General features: G+C 38.1%; 2 protein-coding genes across 5 annotated transcripts; both read left to right on the forward strand.

Annotated features, from left to right (window-relative positions):
- The first annotated feature begins 3,237 nt into the window (after positions 1 to 3,237).
- LOC136219983 (uncharacterized) lies at positions 3,238 to 6,090 on the forward strand. 4 transcript variants are annotated; one of them, XR_010684348.1, is made up of 4 exons: positions 3,238 to 3,690; positions 3,783 to 4,080; positions 5,101 to 5,163; positions 5,686 to 6,090. XR_010684348.1 is itself a non-coding variant. In XM_066007612.1 (3 exons), exons 1-3 carry the CDS (start codon positions 4,572 to 4,574, stop codon positions 5,710 to 5,712), a joined length of 447 nt encoding a protein of 148 aa, XP_065863684.1. In that variant the 5' UTR covers positions 4,087 to 4,571; the 3' UTR covers positions 5,713 to 6,090. The 4 variants fall into 4 exon arrangements, 1 of the variants encoding a protein (XP_065863684.1); XR_010684347.1 differs by having other exon boundaries at positions 3,238 to 4,080; XR_010684349.1 differs by lacking the exons at positions 3,238 to 3,690; positions 3,783 to 4,080 and adding an exon at positions 4,087 to 4,980.
- Positions 6,091 to 20,273: 14,183 nt separating this feature from the next.
- Positions 20,274 to 21,133, forward strand: LOC136216883 (uncharacterized). The gene is made up of 2 exons (XM_066003427.1): positions 20,274 to 20,471; positions 20,552 to 21,133. Exons 1-2 carry the CDS (start codon positions 20,385 to 20,387, stop codon positions 21,008 to 21,010), a joined length of 546 nt encoding a protein of 181 aa, XP_065859499.1. The 5' UTR covers positions 20,274 to 20,384; the 3' UTR covers positions 21,011 to 21,133.
- Positions 21,134 to 21,989: the final 856 nt, after the last annotated feature.

Raw genomic sequence — 21,989 nt, forward strand, 5'->3', positions numbered from 1 at the left:
GAGAACTTCTTCTTATCCAAAAAAAAAAATTACTTTGCATACTGTCTTTTTCTTTTTCCAATATTTTGCTTCTTTCCGTTGGATTAAATTAACGGTGAATGAAATTCGGTAGTTAATAGATTCTCCTCAATAATTATATGTTAATTTTGTACTTTCTTCCTTACACTTAGTGATTGTTTTAGTTGATTATTTAAATCCTAAATTCCTTGTTTCCACAGTTAGAGGGTTGATTTTTTTATTTGAAGAAAGATTTATTTATTCATTTGGGGGACCGATTTGAATTGTTAATTGGGTGTTGTTGTGCGTAGAATCCATGAGAGATTGAAGCTGAGTTTGCGAGCTTGGGACTGAAAGAGTAATGAAGGAATTCTTAACTTACAGACATCCATGTCCTCTTTTCTTTCCTAAAGAAAAAGTCTTTAGCCGGTCACCGGACAATCCACTTGTGTTGCCGTCTTGAGCATAAGTAATAATAGATTGAATAAAATATATACATAGTTAGTTATGAGTTATCATAATATTTTAAATTGAATTTCTTCAAAATATAGTGACTGTTAGGGTAGATTATGCAACTTCGTAGTCTGTTGCATAATATTTTGGAAAAAGGACTGTAGAGATTTTGAAAGATAACACAACTTAGTTACTATGGAAGAAAATTAAAGATTTACGATTTAGTGTAGTTTGTTTTTATTTTTTGGAATTATTTTTTTCCATTTTTAATTCTAAATCTGAATTAAAAAAATGTTTGGTAAAATTTTAAAATAACTGGTTTTAGCCGAAAAAATCAATATCGCCAACAGCAACAACAAACAATAAACAGGAACATATGAACCAAACATGCCCTTATTTTTTAAAATTGCAAAGTTCACAAAAATTTCTTTTTAAAGTTTTGTATGAACAGTTGTTTGTATTATTTGATATTGATAAAATCATACTTATTTTTATAAACACATTTATTTTCTTAACGTTATTTCTATATTTATAATATTATAACGAATAAAGTTTTATTATTTTTATTAATTTGTATTTCACAGTTTTTATTTAAAATATATGTTGATTAATTTAAAGTATATTTATATTAGACATTTTACATACTATCGATAATCGTTAAACATAATTTATCAAACACAAATAATTAACCTGCTAATAGCAACCAGCTAACTACAACAGTAAATAATTAAAATTAACAAAAACAAGCCAATAGCTGAGAGCATATCCAAGAGTCTCTTAGTTAGTAATTATGACTGATCAACGCGTCACGTCATCAATTTGACCTCCCACTAAAATGTTCAACTGATAATTATAACCGGTTAATGCAAAATTAATGCGCTACGTCAGCATGTTTGATGTTTAAAGAGATTAAAATATTGATGTAGCATGTTGATTTTATATTGACCGATTATAATTATCGATTAAAATCGAATGTCATCAAAAAAAAATCTGAATTTAAAACACATTTAAAGGGCTTTGAATTTTTTTATTGTTATAGAAAATTGGAAAGAATCAGAAAAAGAGGCTCACATTATTACCAACTCATTTGCATTAATTTGTCAGGATTTGCATTTTTTATTATTTGTATTTTGAGCTCATCAACCAACTAACTCCACCTCAAAAACATAATATACCCATTATTATTAAAAAAAAAACTGTCATTTCCTTATAAATAGGCTTTTTAATTTAAAAGTAGGTACTTCTTATATGTTAATTTATGTAAGTGTTACTAATTAATTCCTTAATTAGTTGGTATAGTGGAATTCCTAATTAGAAGTATCTAAATAGAATAGTGTTGGATAAGTTGTAAAGATACACCGTATAACATCGATAATTATGAATAATTTTTATCTTTAACAAATTCTCGTTTTTTTATTTGGAGTTTTCTTCTGATTTTTAGTCGGAAGATAAGTTTTGTTTTTTCTCTATTAAATAATTTTTTTAATTGATTTACGAAAAGAGAGTTGTTACTTTTTTTTTTTTGTATAATTTTTTATTGTTCATTTAAAGTTAAAAAAGATGAATTTTTTTTATTTTGATTATTTATTTTATCACATGAGCCCTCAAGCATTAATTTTTTTTAATCTCATTAAATCATTAGGATTGTGCTCCACCTTGTGTGATATGCTTGAAAACAATATTTTTTTGCTAATGATTTAAATGATTTTTGTCATGATGAGCTAGCACAAAAATAAATAATAAAATTATTTTATTGATTAATATTTTTTATATTAATTAACTTTTCTCTCACTAATAATTGTGTCGTCATTTGTTTCACATTCTGTAAAAAGTAGTAATTCAATAGAAGCACTTGAATTGTTGTATTTGATTTTTGTATATATTTGTTTTGTAGCATTTTATATACTGATTTTGTCTTTTTATATTTATGCAGGTCCAAAGAAAGCAAAATGTACTCCTGAGATAACTAAAGCGCCCATAAATAATTTCAATTGCAATGAATCAGCCGACTGCAACGATCTTAACAAATGTTTATGCCCTCCTTGTACTTGTATCTCCTCCATGAGACGCCCAAACATGCCTTTAGTTTTTACTTGCGTTTCCCTTTTTTTTTACTTTGTGTAATTCCAAAAAAAAATAATGAACTACCTACAGTTAAACCTCGATAAATGAATATTCGATAAAGTAATAACCTCGATTATATAATAAATTCTTCCGGTCCCGACTTGGACCAATGGACTAAAGTAATAATCTCGCTAAATGCATTAAATAATAAAAAATATTTAAATCCTTAAGGGCCCAATGAAAATATAAAGTAATAATTATTAAATTACATAAATAAATATATATATATATATATATCAATATAAATACCCAAGAGTTTACAAAAAAAATAAGACCTATAATTGTGCCTATATTGATGTCTATAATTATTTGATTGATTTGTAATTACGCTAATGTGATAATTATAAATCAATCAAATAATATATTTCCTAAACAAGGTAATTACATATCTAATGAATACTTATTGATAAATGAATAATTTATTAATTTATCGATAAATAAATAATTTATTCATTTATCGATAAATAAATAATCTCGCTTAATGAATATTTTTTTCCGGTTTCAAAGATATGCATTTATAAAGGTTTTACTGTATTTCATATTAATAAAATCGCTATTAGTCGAAGTAAATTTATTTATTTATTTTATGGTATGGTTTAAAATAATATAAACCTTATACTCTCCATTTCTCTGCTCTACAAATGCCCAATTCCAAACCAACAACCAAACACTTTTCACTAATAAACACCTAATGGAGTCGATTCAGCACCGGAATCTCAAAATTAACGGAATCAACATCCATATCGCAGAATCTGGATCCCTACTCTACCAGACGGTGACCGGCTCAATAGAGCACCTTTGGGCGTTGGCTTTTCGAAAGGGAAAGAAAGCAGGTGTCGAATCATAAAAGAGAGAGCAGGGAAAGAGGTGGGGTCGGCTAAAAGTTAGGACTAGTGAGTAGTTCTACTGAAACGGTTTCAAAGTATTAAAGCCTTACCGGCCTGCCTTGCCTTGTGATCCCATATTTCTATTTCTCGATTTTGTTACCTGGGGAGAAGGAGACTGGCCCTGGATCTCCGAATAGCCTCACCGGAAACTGGTAGACACACTGAGCCACCACGTAGAGGAATGACTCGAGCTTAGCCCTGCCTCCGGCAGGAACCAACTTCTTTCAGAGTAAAGCTCATAACCCAGTCCTCTATTTAGGAAGAAAGCCGTAAAGGTGCCTTTTTTTAGCCACCCTTTGCTTAGTTTGGGTGATCTTGCAGGAAGTTCAAGATCGCATCAAGGAAAGCGGTACTGACCAGAAGACCTCGCTTGCTACCGAGTCACGGGGAAAAATAAAAAATTTTCTTATGAGATTTTACTTCTAGGGATCTGGAGGGTAAAAGGGCTGGTTGGGAGCTGGGAAGAATACGAATCTTGCTAAAAAAGGGGGAGAGAGGAGAGGTTTGGGGTACGCTCACTTCTTCATAATTAACTCGAGAAAAAGCTGGAGGGAGAAGAAGGGCGCATCAACTGCGTCAGTTGCTTTATACTAAGAAGTGGGACACATTTCAAAAAGAGGTTAGGCTTTACCTGGACTTTACTTCTTTTTGCATATCATCCCTGGCTTAGTCTAGTCCTTCCTATCTTCCTTTCCCTCTTTTGTTTCAATGCTCAATGGCAGTTATCATAAAAAAATGCCTATTATCTAGTTCTATAAGCTTCGCCATGGAAGTTATGGGCCCCTTTTTTGGTAGAAGTAATTCTTTCTTACCACTTCGTTAGCTCATTCTTCTTTCATGCCCACCCTCTTCTTTGCGTGGATTAACTGTAACAAAAAAGAGCGAAAACACTAGCATTTGATGTTTCAATGAATGTGCTTGCGGCCTCTTCTCTGCTCGATGTCTATTCTGTTCCATTCCTTCATGCTGTTTTTCCGAGAACGTCTCAAGAAATGTTTAAGACTAAAGCCCAGCGTCGAAAAAAGATTGACTGTCCAGACAAGAAAGGAGAGTTGATAGCTGTGATGTGAAAGAAAGGTTAGACAGTTGGGTTGATAGAGAGAGAGTTCTATGTGGTTTTATCAAGCCAATAAAAAGGGGGCTAAGCCCCACTCACCCGTGCTTAAAGTCCTTTCCCGTGGCCTACTCGGGCGTCTTCGGGGGTCGGTGATTTTAATGCCACCCGCTCTCAGAATGAAAGAGCTGGTCGGTCCGGTGATTCTCTTCATCCATGGATTCCCGGAGTTATGGTACTCATGGCGGCACCAGATTGTGGCTCTTGCGGCGCAGGGATACCAAGCGGTGGCGCCGGATATGAGAGGGTATGGGGATACTGATGCGCCGGAAGATCTGCGGAGTTATAGTTGTCTCCATATCGTCGGAGATCTGGTTGGAATTATGGATGCGGTGGCGCCGGATCAGGAGAAGGTGTTTGTGGTGGGGCATGATTGGGGGGCTTATAGTGTCTGAAAAATCAATCGTAAAGAATAGAGAACTTCTTCTTATCCAAAAAAAAAAATTACTTTGCATACTGTCTTTTTATTTTTCCAATATTTTGCTTCTTTCCGTTGGATTTCTTATTCTTTCTACTGTTTGTTAGTCTGCAGGGCTTCCATGGACTGTGGCTAAAGGACAGGACACATTCACACCCATTAGCTCTGTTGTAAGAATGCATTTGCTCTCTGTATTCTGTTTTTTCTAAAATATGTGAACATCAAATAAATTTTTATGCCCAATAATGAGACTTCATCTAGAACTCTAAAGTTTATTTCCTAGGAAATACATGAAAGGATTTGAATGGATATCATATCAATAAAATGGAATCTGTACTCCTTGAATACCTTGCTCTTATAGAATCAAGATTTCTTCACCATCAAAGCAATCTTGGTGAATTTATAACAATATATTACTCTTAGAGGAAAATTAGTATGGAACTTAATTGTTTTTTTCTTTTAGCTTCCATTTGGATCTCATGTGTTTCGTTCTTATTAACAGTTACTATTGTTGATCGTTCTCTGACTATCTGTTGTCCAAACAACTCTTTGCAGTTAAAAAAATCTCATGGAAAATTTTAACAAAATGTTAATTGGGAAGAGAGAGAGGGAGTCCCATAGACCCTATGTTTGTGTCTAATCGTCTCATTAAATCTCGAGTAAAATCTGTAACCTTGAAATGTTTTCTGCAGGAACTCCAGAAGGCATTGGCCCTGTAAAAGCAGGTCAAAACAGATCTTATAGATGTTCATTTTAATGTTGAGCAGTGAATAAGGCCAGGAAGTTGCTGAGCAAATCACTAACCAATCTGATAGAAAAGTTTCCCAGTTTCAACTTCTTTTGCTTCGAGACTGTTTGGAGCTGCAGCGTTTAAAGCCTCGCCGTCAAATGGTATGTATGTTTTGCATTTGAACATGGAAATACAGAAAAAATTTCAGACATGGAACTAGTATTCATAACCATTGGGGTTGGAAGTGTAATAATTGTATAATACATGACATCTGGGAGGTGCAATCTCAGTTGTTGGTAAGCTTTTTCATTCCAGTCTTAATGTATTATAATCTATGTTGCACGGAAATGGAGACTATGAAACGTAATTTCTGATTTTAGAATAACTAGAATATGAAATCTGAAATCAGGAAGAACAAGAATGAAGGTCTTCCATCAGAATTCAAAGAGGTTCATATCATTAAAATATAGAAAACAAAGATGAGATTTGATTGATAAGTGTATCTGCATATTGAAGATTGAACCAGGAAAGTCAAATTTGATAAGCTCAAGATTTGTAAGTGAAGTTTAAGTCAAATAGGAAGTTTCAATTTATCTAATACTAAACTGAATAGGAATCCTAAAGAATAGGTATTTTCAATTTTTAGAAATGTGTCCAGAACGTTTTGTATCAGTTTTCGGGTGTTTCCATTTCTCATATCTGCAAGAAACGTAGAAATGTGGGTGATCAAACGGATGGCGGTTTAGGCGTTCGCGCTGGGGCTTTCAATGGATTCGACCAATGAAAAATGAGATGTATATCAAAATAATAAGATTGTATAGTTGTTATCTTTTAATTGGTAAGGTCCACTAGACCGAGACCATTGTAGAATTTCCTTTAATATATTTTTTTTTATAAAATATAAAACTTATTTTAATTAAATACAATAATCATTGAGATTTTCATGTTAAAAGTTATTTATATAAATAATTGTTATCTCGTATTTGAATTTAATAGTAATCATAAAATGAAATTGAAAGTTGATAATAATGACATGTATTGTCGTTTTTGTCTAATCGCATTCTCTCAATAACAATAGCACAAGGAGACCTTCAAGTTTATTTCACAACTTCTCTCTTAACAATAGCCTTATGAAAATGGATGATAGTTTAAATGCAATTTCAAGCCTTTTTTTTGGCGATCAATATCCTAGATGTTAGAATGTAATCAAAACAAGAAATTACAAATGAAAAAACTCAACATTCGTTAGTGACGCTTGAAATTGCATGATAAGCAGAGGTTAAATTTGTTCTTTTCCAACAACTATATACTATATCTGTAACCTCGTAGTCTGTTGTATAATATTTTGGAAAAAGGACCATAGAGATCTTGAAAGATAACACATCCTAGTTACTATTTTTTTTTTTTTTGTATTTTTAATTCTAAATCTGAATTTAAAAAGTGTTTGATAAAATTTTAAAATAACTAGTTTTAGCAAAAAAAAAAAAATCAATATAGCAACAACAAACAATAAACATGATATTTCTTATTCATTATGGGTATTTTTACACCTTAACCCAATAATAAATAATAAATATTGTTGGAGATGATATATCTTATTCATTCTTAACTCACCACTAGTCAATTATTTATTATTTCAGAGTCTATTGATAATAATAATAATAATATTATTATTATTAATGATATATGATCCTTCGTACAATCTTAAACTATATATTTACAGTTTAAATGAAATCCTAAAAGGCATCTTTTAAGAATGGCAAAACATATCCTTACTGAAATAATTACAATAGTTTTCTTTCACAAAAGAGGTAACGAGAACGAGAGGCCAAATCCTAACATTTTGAAATGGATTGCTTGTTTATGCATGATATTGAACAAAGCTTCAAAAAATGTTGGACTCGACTAGAGAGAATCACGACCAAATGACCAAATACCAACCTGATTCCTCAAACGCAACTTGAGGGATTTGGTGGATAAGCGTAAGGATCCGCCTTAATTGGATCCTCCTCCCTTGGATGGATGTTGATATAGGGTCCATATTATTTAGTACGGTTTTAGGGTCTTTTGGCTTACTTTGAATTATTATTTTTAATAATTTGAGTCAAATGCATGTTTTGTTCTTATTTTATATTTTGTGTTGATTTTTTAATTTTTTAGGTTTAATTTCTATCATGAAAAGATCTTGAAATCAATCAAACGATCTCAAGTGAAAGAAATGAATTGGGTTCGAAAAATCAAACAATCAAATTTCATGATGGGCAAAATTGCTCTAATATTATAATAAATCTGATGAAAAATATAATAGAATTACAAGGAAGAAAATTGATACAATGAAGAATTGAGAGAGAAAGAAGAGAGGAAAAAGATGACGTTGGCGAGATGCAGTATTTTTCACATGGACCTTGATGACCACGTGGGTTATGATACTTTGAATCTCCACCTTAGAATTTTAATCAGTATATATCTAATGGTGAATGATCAAATTCACCGTGGTTATCAGGGTCAATGTGAAAACTATTGTGGTGAGATGAGAAAGAATGAAAAAGTTATAGATCTTAACTACCTTATTTATACAAATGGCTAGTAAGTAAAAGAATGGAAAAGATTAAAATACCCTTAAAAAACTCTACATAAGTTTGTTAATATTGAAAAGTGTGTTGCTAAATACCGCTTCCAAATTACTCATCGCCCCCTATTTTGACTTTTTTGTCATTCTCATAATTTTGATCAAAAACTGAAAATTTTCTCTCAAAAATCATAAACCCGAACAACAATAATTGAAATTATGAAAATAATTGATGTGTGACAACCCGAACCCCCAGAAATGGATGATTACAAGTTAGAAACATTAAAATTTACGTTTTTTTTATCTATATATATATATATATATATATATATATATATATATAATGACGATTTTGCATAAAATTGGAGAATTTTTCATTTTTTTCACAAAAAAATTTAATAATTCAGTATTTTTTGTCAATAAAAATTTCACGATTTTACACCGGCCAAAATTTGGCCTAAACGGACGCCGCATCCGTTCGTCCCATGGCAGGAATGGATGCAACATCCGTTTAGGCCAAATTTTGAACAATTCTCTTAAAAAAAACTTGTTTTAAATTTTTTTTATTATAAAAATGGTAAAATTGTCCAAATGGAGACGGTGATAAGTAATTTGGGGGCGGTAAATAGTAAAACCCGTAAAATATAAAAGAAAAACTAAAAACATGATACATATTAATTTGGGACGAGTTAGTTTTAATCGTAAACTCGCAAAAATGTTTCTTCTCAAGCTAAACTTGAAGGAGTTAATCCCAATTTTATGGACTAAATCCATAGGAATAGTAAAATCCTCATTGTTGAATGTGAAAACATTAACAAAAGCTTCTTAAAGAAGATGATAAATTTTGATTGATAAAAAATTAAGTATTACAAGAGAAAGAGATGAATATATATCACCTCAAAACCTAAATGTCAAATTACAATAAAGGACAATTACATAGTTAATTAAAAGGGTAAATAATTTATTAGTCCCCTAGTTTTTACCTAACACACTGTTTAGTCCTCCTATTTTGAAAAACACATTATAAGGTCCCTAGCTTTTATCAATATTAACACTTTGGTCCTTTTGTCTAGTTTTTTTAGACCTGTAACCGTTATATTTTAACATAAATAGACATATATAAAATAATAGAGTAACATGGTCAACTTGTATTGTACCGTGGTTATCCTAAAAGCTAAGATATGTTCGGTTAAAAATCTAAAAAAAATAGATAAAAGGACCACAGAGTTAATATTGGTAAAAGATAGGGATCTTAAAATTTGTTTTTCAAAATAGGGGGACTAAACAGTGTGTTAGGTAAAAACTAGGGGACTAATAAATTATTTACCCTAATTAAAAATGTAAAGACAAGGGTAGAATGGGTTGAATATAAAGGGGTAGCATGGATGGTAAATAGGAAGTGACACTGGTTGTAAATAAGGAGTGATAGAATTGTAACTAAGGAGGAAGCTCGAATAAGGAACAAGTTCTTTAAATTGAATCCACACGGAGCGTGCCTAATTCCAAGCGGAGCGTGGATTAGCATGAATTGTTATACAATTGGTGTGGATAACAAACAAAAATATATGTGTTTTATAATAGTGTCTGAAATTGATCCAATTTATCAACGTTAGGGGTAAAATTGCTCATGGCTTCCAATGTTAGCGGTAAAATTGCACCATTTTAAACGTTAGAGGTAAAATATCTCCCGACCTAAAACGTTAAGGTATTTTTACACCTTAACCTAACGGTGAGCAAAACCGAACCGAAAATCCAAAGACCGAAAAAACCGGACCGAAAAACCCAAACCGAACCGGATCGAATTATAATTTGGTTTGGTTCGGTCCTAATTTTAAGCTGGTTTGGTTTTCGGTCCGGTTTAATTTGATCTGGTCCAAAACCGAACAAAATCAAACAAAACTAAACCAAAATACAATATATACTACTTTTACTTTTAAGGTTTTCTCTCAACTAATTATATATACAAAAGAAAAACTAATTATACGATTATTGTCTTTATATAATTATTTAGTTAGTCAAAACACAAGTATCTGCTTTCTTTGGTCCTAACATGAACCAAACCGAACCGAACCAAAATAATTCAGTTCGATCCAAACCAAATCGAATTATAATTTGATTTGGTTTAGTCTTAAAAAATAGAGTGATAACTTGCCGAATTTGATTGGATGATCCTCGTTGTAATTACCTGCAAAACAAAACCGGAGACAGGATCTCCGAGAAAACTCTCTGACGATCAAGTCAGTTTTATATGGAATTTAGTAGATCGATAATCGTATAGAGGATTAAAAAATACGAAGCTCCCTCTCTCCTAGCTTCCTTATCTCTTTTATAAGCACCTCCAGGTAACCGCCTTCGGCGGTTACTCCTCTTGTGCCACGTCCCCCCACGTGGTCATATACGTGGTCCTTTATAACCGTTTCTCTGAGTGGGTGGTTTAGTGTCTTATTAGGATTTCGGGTGGTTAGCCCTTTCCTTTATTAGGAGCCCATTCAACTTGAACCATGGGCTTAAGTTATCGTGGGTTGGGCCCGTGTTTTGGATTCGGTCCAGTTGGCTTCGCGAATCATCATATGCCTCCCCCTGGTCTGGTAAGAGCCCTTTTAGGGTCTTTTCACACGTTTAGGCAACTCTTCACATTCGTCTGGGTATTGAAAATTTGGGGGTTTTAACCAGTAGCTCTTTCGTTTTCTGTCATTTCCTCTCCAGCATCAACCCTCTTGTCTTCGTTCTTCCCTGCGTTCTTTCTCACATGTAAGTTTTTCTTTCTGTAACTCCTTCAACCATTTTTTATTTCTGTTCGTTTCCTTCACCGATATGTCGAACCCTGAACTTGATTTCACACCCTTCGACGAAAATTACAATCGCGAGGTGTCCCACGAGGTTGATGAGATGGTTGATGAAGTCTCAACTAGCTCTCCTAGGTCTGATTCTCATCCCGTCGAGTTTCTCCATCTGGCGAATACGACTGATGAGGGTCTAGGTTTCGACCCTAGGAAGTTGATTCCACCACCTATCCCAACTCCCCGCTTATTACCGAAGAAGGATAGGTCAGGAAGCTTTGTTTGCCGCGAGACGATTGACGACTTGCGGGAGCAGTACCCCTGGCTTCAAGGCCTGAAAACAAGCATTCCCGGGGAAAATAGAGGTCCTGGCGACTTCCCAAAGGGATATTTTACCATATTTGTCGCCCAAATTATCTGCGGTTTCACGTATCCGCTGGCGGATGAGATTGCTTCCATCCTTGATGGTTATGGAATCGCACCTGGACAACTGCATCCAAATGGATGGGCCGACTTGACCCTGGATAAGTTTTTGGCGGATTGTCTGGAGGTCCCCTTCTCGCTCAAGATCTTCTCCAAGCTTCACCACTTTAAAAGTTCGGGGGAGTATTTTACCTTCATCTGACAGAGCGGTTACTACGGCTTTGATGAGAAGTCGAACAAAATCCGCGAGTGGGACAGGTCTTATTTCTTCATCAAGTTTAATGAAGAGAATCCAAACTTTCTTCGCTGCTGGGGTCGACCTAATGTAAAGAGTTTGAACTTTGGTTATCCGAGCAAGGAAGAATCCGCCATTATAAAATTCTTGAAGAACACTCCCCCTTTCATATGGACGTATGATCAGGCATTCCATATGTTAAGGAGCCGAGTGGCGATTGCTTATCGCGAGGGAGATCATGTTGTCTATATCCCTTATCGTGTTTTCGTACAAGGTATTTTTAGCTTATTTCCTTAGTTGATGATTTCTCTTAACCCTTTGCAGGGGTGACCCTTTATCCCAACTCGCTGCAGATCAAGAGGCGAAAGCTTTGGCGAGGACAAAAAGGCGGTCGGCGGGAACAACTTCTATTGCAGGGGTGAATTTTCCTGTGGGGGCGACTTCTTTTGTTGAGGCGACTTCCCCCACAATTGCTTCCGTTTCACTGGGCCCTGCTTCTGAGGACCCTCCCTTAAATCGGAAACGGAAGAATAATGCGGATGTGGAGTCTTCTCGTCCTAGGAAGAAAAATGCCTCTGTATCCTTGTCTGTTGGTGGCACACCCATATCCACCCCATCCAAAGAAAAGGGCATTACTCCCATTCATGAGGTATCATAATTTGCTCTCTCCTCTCGTTTTCTTTATTTTCCCTTACATTTTACCAGTCACTTGTTTTTCTCCTGATCCCTCTCCTTATGTATTCGCAGTCGATTCCTGATATTAGCGGATGGTGGACTAGAACCTTCGGTAAAGCCGTGAGCTTTTCCTGTAAGGACGTTGTTTCTTCCATATGTAATGTCCTTGGACGACTCCCATCTGCTTCTCGCGTCCGCGAACAAGTGCCGCTTCCAACTGCCATGGAGGGGATTGAGAAGCGTGCCATAGAGGTATATTGGTTTTTACTCATGTTCCATCTTTCAAATACGTGTCTCCGTTCACTCTTTCATTCATGTATCGTCCTACGTGTAGATTATCAATTTTGCGGAGGGTGCCCTCTGTAGGGATACTGAAAGGACGAGAGAGCTGGAAAACCTTGGTACTGAATTGGCGACTCAGAAGTCGCTCCTTGATGACGTCCAAGGCAAGGTAAAGTTCCTCGAGGATGCCTGTCAGAAAGCTGTCAGTGAGAGGGAGGAAGCTCTTAAACTACTCCAGGCTAAGTCCAATGAGCTTCAGAAGGCCGTTGATAATCTGAATTCGGCCAACGAAGCTTTGGAGATGCAAAAAAGGAAGGCGAAGGAGATCGTAGCTGAAGATAGCTCCCGCATCTACTGGTATGGAGAGCGGATCCATGCGGCCTATGAACATGGGCATCCAGAGCGCGTACTCAATCGTCCCAAAGTTTCCATTCCTGAAAAGGATTTAGTTGAAAAATGGGACAAGTTGGAGGCGAAAGATGCTGACATGGATGAGGTACTTCTCCTTGACTGGCAGAGTTCCAATGACTTTCCAATCAGCCGCGAGATCCCAAACCAGGATGTAGAAGAAGGTGCACCGCAAAATGTTTCTCACGTCGAGCCAGAGGTACCTCGCTCTGATGCGATTACTGATCTTATTGTTGGGGATTCGCTTGAAGCAGATCACCCTAAAGAAGATGGGGAAGCCGCTGGAGGTGAAGGGGGCAACAGAGGCGAAGAGGAAGAAACTGTAGTATAGTTTTATTCATATCTGAACTTTTGTATGTAACAAACTTTAAGCATATATTAACCGAGTGACTTTACTTTCTTCGCTTGCCGTTTTACTTACATGTGCCATTTCTGTGGGGTTTCTATTCCTAGTTGCCTTAATGCCGGTTACTTTCGTATGCGACCCTTGCCTTTTGCCGACTTCATACTTGTAATTTTTCGTAGTTAGTTTTGTTTTCGTTAGGGTGGCCAGACCTTTTTCGCAATTTTTGAGTACTCGTTTATTCGCTTAATTTTATGTCTGCCTTGTAATTCTTAAACAATCATAAGGTTTAATCATAAGGTTTTGCGAATGATGCGTAATCATGCATCTGCCTTTCTTTTTGTAGGCAACACATTTATGTTTTTCTATTATCGGTTGAGAAGGACATGCATTCAGCTGTTGCATATTGAATAATTGTAACCGTTGAATATCTTTATTTTGCTAAAAATAAAAAACTTCACGTTACATGAATACATAAACTGTGTGGGATCAAAGCCTCATTAAAACCTTTTATCAGAAAACCCCGTGGGAAAAAACTCATAAAAGGAAAAAGAGTACTCGTCATTTCCCTTAACTACTCAGCCTGTTTGTATTGGCGCAAGTTCTCTAGATTCCAGGTGCGCGAGAGCTTTTTCCCGCTCATTTCTTCTATTTCAAAGGTTGCCGGTCCCAATTTCTTGGATACCCTGTAAGGCCCAACCCAATTGACGCCTAATTTTCTTTTGCCTTCTCTGGATTGTATTTTGTCTGCTTTTTTCAAGACCAAGTCCCGCTCATTGATTATCACCTTTCGCACCCTTCTGTCATGATACTTTTTGATTCTATTGCGATATACTGTCATTCGCATGTAAGCTTTTTCTCTTCGCTCTTCAACAGAATCCAATGCATCTTTAACATTGATAGGATTTTGGGTGGCGCAGTAATAAATCACCCTGTCTGTAGGTGACTTGACTTCAACAGGAAGAACTGCTTCGGCCCCATAAACCAGCGAGAAGGGTGTTTCGCCTGTCGCTGCCTTCACCGAAGTTCTGTATGCCTATAACATATGCGGTATCTCATCCACCCAACCCGTTTTCTTATCTCCGAGTCGCTTCTTGATGCCCTGAATCATGGCTCTGTTGGTAACCTCTGTCATACCATTCGATTGGGGATGATTCACGGAGGAAAAATGATTCTTGATCCCCATGCTTTCGCAATATGCTTTGAATTTGACACAGTTGAACTGGGTACCATTATCGGTTATGAGCATTTACGGGATTCCAAACCGCATGATAATGTTCTCTCGTAAGAACTCGATCATTCACTCAAGCGTTTGAGCGGTTACTGCCTCTGCTTCTACCCATTTGCTGAAGTGGTCCACTGCGACTACCAAGTACTTCCTTTTCCTTATTGCTTCTGGGAATGGGCCCACTATATCGATCCCCCACATTGCGAATGGCCACGCCATCATTATAGTGACTTGTTCGGCTCCAGGGACATGCTTTTCATTCGCGTGGATTTGACAGCTGTGACATTCCGCTACCATTTTTTGGGAATCCTCCACCACCTTTGGCCAATAATAGCCCATCAACTTAACTTTTCTTGCCAATGTTGCGGATGCCTCATGTGCACCACAAATTCCTTCATGAAGTTCTCTCAGCACGTAATCTCCTTCGTTGCGGCTAATACATTTCAGCCATGGACATGTATATGATTTCCGGTACAAAGTCCCATCTCTAATTGAGTATCTCGCCGACTGCCCAATTAGCTTTCTGGCCAAACTTTTATCAACCGGCAAATCTCCATTTTCCAGATATTGGCAGATGCACATCCGCCAATCTTCATCATCTTCTAGCTCTTCGATGACCATAATCTGATCGGCTTCGAATGCTGGTGACGACCTTATTTCCAAATTACATGCTTTTTGACTCCATGGGTCCCTACTTGCCGCCGCTTTTGCCAACTCGTCAGCCTTCTTATTCTGGCCCCTTGGAACATGCACCATCTCCCAGACGATTCCTTTATGTGTTAACTCCTGTGTCAATCTACTAACAACCTGATGATATTTGACCAGATCTTCCTGTTTCACCAGATAATTCTTTGTGATCTGATTTATCATAAGCTTAGAGTCGCTGTAGATTACCACTCTTTCTGGCATAAGTTCGTTAATCAATTTCAATCCGCATATCATTGCCTCATATTCTGCAGCATTGTTAGTAGTTTTGAATGTTAACTTTGCTGCATAGTACAGGCGAATAACGTCCGGACCTTTGATAACGACTCCTAGTCCAGCCCCATCCGCGGATAATGCCCCATATGTGAACATACTCCACTCTTCTTTTTGTGTTTTTGGGCATTCGTTTTCATCCCACGTGAACTCATTCACGAAATCGGCAAGTACTTGACTTTTTAAAGCTGGTCTTCCTTCATAACGAATGTCGAATTCTCCCAAGCGAATTGACCATTCCATTAATCGTCCGGATGCGTCAGGTTTCTGCAATACCTTTCGAATTGGAATTCCAGTTCTCACAATAATAGTATGCGCCTGGAAGTATGGCTTCAACCTAGCCGCCGTGGTTATCACCGCGAGGGCCATTTTATCTAACCTCGAATATCAAAGTTCTGCATCCTTCAAGACTTTACTCACATAGTACACCGGATACTGTTGCTCTTCTTCTTCTCGCACCATTACGGTGCATATCGCCGTGCTGGTGACAGATACATAAAGAAATAAATCTTCTCCATCCACTGGCCTGCTCATCAAGGGCGGATAACATAGTAATCGTTTTATCCCCTCGAATGCTTCTTGACAATCTGGCGTCCACTCGAAGGACTTAGATTTTTTGATGGCATTGTAGAAAGGTAGACATCTTCGAGCAGAGCATGATATGAATCGCCCTAATGCCACCAACCGCCCATTGAGTCGTTGTACTTCCCTTATGCTCCTTGGAGTCTTCATCTCCATCGCCGCCTTAACCTTCTCAGGATTCGCCTCAACTCCCTTGCCACTAACAGTAAAACCCAGGAATTTTCCTGCTCTCGCTCCAAACGTGCATTTCTCCGGGTTTAATTTGAGGCCATATTTGATCAGTACTTCCAGAATTTCTTTAATATCCTGCGGATGATCTTGCATTTTTTTGCTTTTAATGATCATGTCATCTACATAGATCGAGAAGTTCTCACCTGATTTGTCTGAAAATATCTTGTTCATCATCCGTTGATATGTTGCTCCCGCATTTTTCAGTCCAAAGGGCATCACCTTGAAGCAATAAGTCGCCTGATGAGTTATGAATGACGTCTTGATCTCATCCGCTTTCTCCATTGGTATCTGGTGGTAACTGGATTTCACATCGGTGAATGACAAAGCTTCAAATCCCGCAGTCCCATCTACCAATATATCAATGTTAGGTAGCGGATACATATCCTTCGGACAGGCTTTATTCAAATCTTTGAAGTCTACACACATTCTGTAGGTTCCATTTGGTTTTTTAACCAGCACTACATTAGCTAGCCATTCTGGATAAGTAACCTCTCGGATTGCATCTGATTTCAGCAAATCTGCCACTGCTTTTTCAATCGCCTTCTGCCGCTCTGGAGCGTGTCCCCTCTTTTTCTGCCGCACCGGGGTTGCACTTTTATCCACATTCAATCGATGTGTTGCTATTTCTGGACTTATCCCCTTCAGCACTTCATCTGGAGCGGCGAATGCCGACTCGCATTGGATCAACACTTCAGTAATGGCCTTCTTCATTTCTTCTGGAAGTCCTGCCGCTATTCTTACCTTCTTGTCATTTGAAATGGCAAATAGCTCTGTTTCTCCTAACGCCTCAGCTGGCAACTTCTCGTCAACTTTATCTTCTTCGTCTGGCTTTGTTTCAAGTGACAATGTATAAGCTTGTTGAGATATAAGCTGATCACCCTCAACAATGACTCGCCCTTGGTGTGTTGGCAGATGCAATGTCAAATGCTTCATTGAAATGAGCGACTCCGTTTCCGATAGGAACGGACGCCCCATAATTATATTATAGGCCAACTGAAGATCAACAATTGCGAATTCCAGATCACCTCTCCACTTGAGGTTCTTATCACCCATTTCTGCTTCCAGCACAACCTGTCCATTTGTTTGAGATGATTGACCTCCAAAACCAGTTACATCCATGAAAGTATGTTCTACTCGCTCGTCATGAATTCCCAACTGGTTGAACGCAGTTTGAGTAATAACATTGCAAGAACTGCCCGTGTCTACAAGGACTCGCTTGATGTCCCATCCTTCAATGGTCACCGTGATCACCAACGCATCCGCATGCGGCTCCGTGATTCGCGCAAATGGATAATTGAGGGCATCCCCCCTACTTGTGTTGCTTTTTCGCTGTTCACGGCGAGATCTTTTTGTTGGGGGCTCATAGATTCCGCCAGCTATTACGTTAATCACCCCCTTTTTCTGCTTCTTCTCTGGTCTTGCTTCTGTTTCATGTGGGACTATTGTTTTGTCATCAGTCGCTTCTTTTCTAATAAATTGACTTAGCTTGCCTCTCTCGATCAACTTTTCGATCTCCCTTTTTAATTCGTAGCAATCATTCGTGTCATGGCCATTCAACCTGTGGAATCTACAGTATTTATTAGGATACCGCCCCAAACTGGTTCGACCTTTCGCCTCGGGAAATTGGACATCTTTCTTTAGGGGGTTCTTTTCAATCCAAAGTAACACTTCATGGCGAGTCGTGTTCAATGGTGTTTGATGTCCCCCTTGAAAGGAACGTTCACCTTTTCGGACAAAATTACCCTTGGATTGGGTTTGATTTTGATGGCGCCGATTGTCTGAAGTGGATCTAGCCGCATCTCTCTCTCGCCTGGTTTGAGCTCTATGCTCCCTGTTAACACCATCCACCTCCATGAATTCCTTTGCTATTTTCATTAGTTCGGCCACCGTACGTGGCTTATTGCGAATGATTTCCTCCCGCATGCTCCAGTCTGTGGTTCCATCTGCCATTATGTTGCGAATGCTCATGATATCTGGATTCTGCAACCGCACCAGGATATCATTAAATGCCACGACAAATTCCCTCAGCGAAGTGTAATTTCTCTGTTTGATCTCTTTTAGCTGTCTGTCCGTCACGTCCGCTGCTTTACAACCCACAAACTTTGCACAGAAATCACGACTGTACTGAGTCCAGTTGTGAATAGATTCGGTGGGTAGAGATCGGAACCAATCGGATGCTGCTCCACCCAAAGTGGTCAAGAACAATCGACAAATTATGCTTTCGCTTGCTCCTGAAACATCCATTAACTCTCTATAGTTCCTGACATGCGCCTCAGGGTCAGAATTTGGATCCCCATAATATTTAGGTATCATCGGTGCTTTTATTCTGTGATCTGGAATAAATTCCCGCAACGATGGGGCAAAAGGCGAATCACTCTGCACTACTGCTCTCGCCCTAGGGGTGTACCCCATTCGCTCCATCATGTTTCGCAGTTGATCTTCCAATTCAGCATTGGGTTCCCGCCGAACTTCTTCCATCCGCTGCTGGTGAATTCTGGGTGATATCCACCTACCATACTGTGTTGACACTTGTTCTCGTTGTGGGTCTAACCGTTGTCCAGTTATAGGATCAAAATTCCAAGTGTGCTCCCGCCCAGACATATTCGCTCCAGATGTCACCAACTCTGAATGTCTGTGAACAAAGGGCTCCGTTTGTTGTAGCGGAAAAATTCCTTGCATTCCTGACATCGGTTGGGATGCTTGCCAGGTCGGATGGATCGTCATATTAGGATCTTGGTACGAGTAGTCGCCTGGATTGCTATGTGGTGTCATGCGACTACTCTGACCCACCCGATTTGTCTCTCGAGACGACTGCGGAAGCGTAGATACGGCAGGAATAGTTGATGGTTGTGTCGAGGTGACAACGGGTTCTTGAGGGGCAGCCGCTACGGCGGTATTGTGATCAGCAACTGCAGTTAATAAACTAATCATTCGATCTCCCGCCATTTCGCTCATATTCGCAGCCAAGACCTGTCCTGCCATTTGTACGAACTCACTATTCGACATCTCCATCTCAGTTTGCACTTGGACCTCCAATAATGGACTCAACTGTCCTGAAGGATTCGACGAGCTGGGTATCACATGCTGTGTACTCGCAGGCTGCGAACTCACAGTCCGTGGACCTCTTGAGTTCATACTAGTTGATCTGGTTGTAACTCCGGTTGTACGTGATGGTTCTGACATGTTCTTGGTGTACCCTTAACCAGATGTTGGTAAAAAAGGTCCACGTTCACCGCACCAATTGATAACTTGCCGAATTTGATTGGATGATCCTCGTTGTAATTACCTGCAAAACAAAACCGGAGACAGGATCTCCGGAAAAACTCTCCGACGATCAAGTCAGTTTTATATGGAATTTAGTAGATCGATAATCGTATAGAGGATTAAAAAATGCGAAGCTCCCTCTCTCCTAGCTTCCTTATCTCTTTTATAAGCACCTCCAGGTAACCGCCTTCGGCGGTTACTCCTCTTGTGCCACGTACCCCCACGTGGTCATATACGTGGTCCTTTATAATCGTTTCTCTGAGTGGGTGGTTTAGTGTCTTATTAGGATTTCGGGTGGTTAGCCCTTTCCTTTATTAGGAGCCCATTCAACTTGAACCGTGGGCTTAAGTTATCGTGGGTTGGGCCCGTGTTTTGAATTCGGTCCAATTGGCTTCGCGAATCATCATAGAGGTAATTTAGTTCGGTCCAATTCGGTTTAGTTCTGTTTTTGGACCGAACCTGACACCCCACCCTTAAAATAATGAGATAAAATGAACCGTTTAAATATAAAAGCACGTAGCCGCATTTAGTAGTTCCCAACGGCCAATACCATTCCACATCTTGAGCCCCTAAAGCCTATCATATAAAAAGAATCACACCTTTCCCTCTCCCCCATTTTCCCCTTTTCCTCTTTCACTCTCTTTTCCTAAACCAGACACAAAAATGGCGAACAAGTCTCCAATATTCCCCATGCCAGAACCTCAACATTTCAGCGACTATGGCTTCGATCCACAAATCAACTATTTTCAGGTACTCTAATTTATCACATTTCTTCAATTTAGTCCTTTCTTCTTTCTTTCTGTCACTGTAACTGAATCTTTCGGCAAAAGTTCTTAGAGGAAGCAAGGAATCACAAACGAGATACGACGTCGTTTAAGCCAATCGATTCTCTGCATTTCAAGCTCCAAAAACCGATATCCAAGGACGAATCGGGTCGGAAAACTCACAAGAAGAAACGGTGGTGGAAGAAAGCGTTCTTGTTCTTCAAATGGAAATGGATCCAACCTCATATTGAAGACGATGAAGAAGACGTTCACAGAGCTAGAGCTAGAGCTTTTCGCGGATCAATTTCGGGTCCGGTGTATATAACCGAGAGTAGAAGCGGGTCAAGTACTCCTTACCGGACAACAAACCGGCCGACATCAGGACCGATCGCCGGGAATCTGACGCCGGCGAGAAAGGGGGATTTGGAGATTCCGTATTTGAGTTTGAGACAGCTTAACATGGAGCAGCGGCAGGAGCAAAGGTTTTCGACTTCTTCTGCTAGGCCGATATATTTAGTGACGTAGATGAATAAATTAGAAAGTTTTTTAGATTTTCAATTTAGTCCTCCGGCTTTTGGGTTTTAGGATGTGACTGAACACTAACTTGTGCACATGGTTGATTATTTAAAGAAAAGGAAATTTATGGTATTGAAATGTGGGAAAATTTGTTTTATATTTTTGGAGGATATGGTTTATTTGATTATCCTCTTTTAATTTATGTTTATTGGTTGCTTTTATTTAATGATTTTCTGCAATTAATAGACTGCTCAGCTGAAGTAGTTTGACTATGCCACTTCACTTTATTTTATTTTTTTAATGCTCAAATTTTTATAATCTTGTTAGGAATTTATTTGTTTATTGTAAATAAATAAATAATACCGTTGATGGATCTTAGGAGGAGTCACGTTATATTTAAATTGGAATTGATTAAATCCACGTGAGGAACCAAACTACTAAGATGGCAGTAGCGTAAATAAAATATAATGGTAAAACAGTAAATTGATGAATTTTCAGTTTTATCCTTGTTCCTGAACTTGACGAGTAAGTCTTCTCCTCTTCATCCACGCTCTGCGTCTTTAGACTCACGCTCCGCGTGAGTGGCATTCTGCCCCTGTCCACTAAAATGAGCGATCTTCCTCTCTCCAAGCAACTCTTCACGCTCTGCGCGGTTAAACTCACGCTCTGCGTGAATAGCCCTCTACCCTTGATCATCCAAAACCGATCCTTTCCCCAGTCTAGCAATGGATCCACACGGAGCGTGATACATCTGACACTCCGCGTGAATAACGGTAAGTCCCGCACTTCCTTCAACTCCCACATCGGTGCTGCCCCCAACATAATTGTAGTTTGCTTTGTTAAAAACAAAATCTTTTAGTTTGACATTCGAAAAATGATCATTTGTTTCTTTTTTAGGAATAGAATTTCATCCTTGGAATTCAAAGTGAAAAGTGGGAAAATATTCTCAAAATTAAAATTTTAATTTGAGGTCATTAGCAATTATTAT

The sequence above is a fragment of the Euphorbia lathyris genome, chromosome 2 (assembly GCF_963576675.1).
Source record: "Euphorbia lathyris chromosome 2, ddEupLath1.1, whole genome shotgun sequence".
Lineage (NCBI taxonomy): Eukaryota > Viridiplantae > Streptophyta > Magnoliopsida > Malpighiales > Euphorbiaceae > Euphorbia > Euphorbia lathyris.

Excerpts from the sequence above, each read along its gene's own strand:
- LOC136219983 (XM_066007612.1), top strand. The coding sequence starts at position 4,572 with ATGTGGTTTTATCAAGCCAATAAAAAGGGGGCTAAGCCCCACTCACCC. Across the intron at positions 4,929-5,100 it reads TGGCGCCGGATCAGGAGAAG|TCTGCAGGGCTTCCATGGAC; the intron begins GTGTTTGTGGTG and ends ACTGTTTGTTAG. Across the intron at positions 5,164-5,685 it reads TCACACCCATTAGCTCTGTT|GAACTCCAGAAGGCATTGGC; the intron begins GTAAGAATGCAT and ends TGTTTTCTGCAG.
- LOC136216883 (XM_066003427.1), top strand. The coding sequence starts at position 20,385 with ATGGCGAACAAGTCTCCAATATTCCCCATGCCAGAACCTCAACATTTC. Across the intron at positions 20,472-20,551 it reads CACAAATCAACTATTTTCAG|TTCTTAGAGGAAGCAAGGAA; the intron begins GTACTCTAATTT and ends TTTCGGCAAAAG.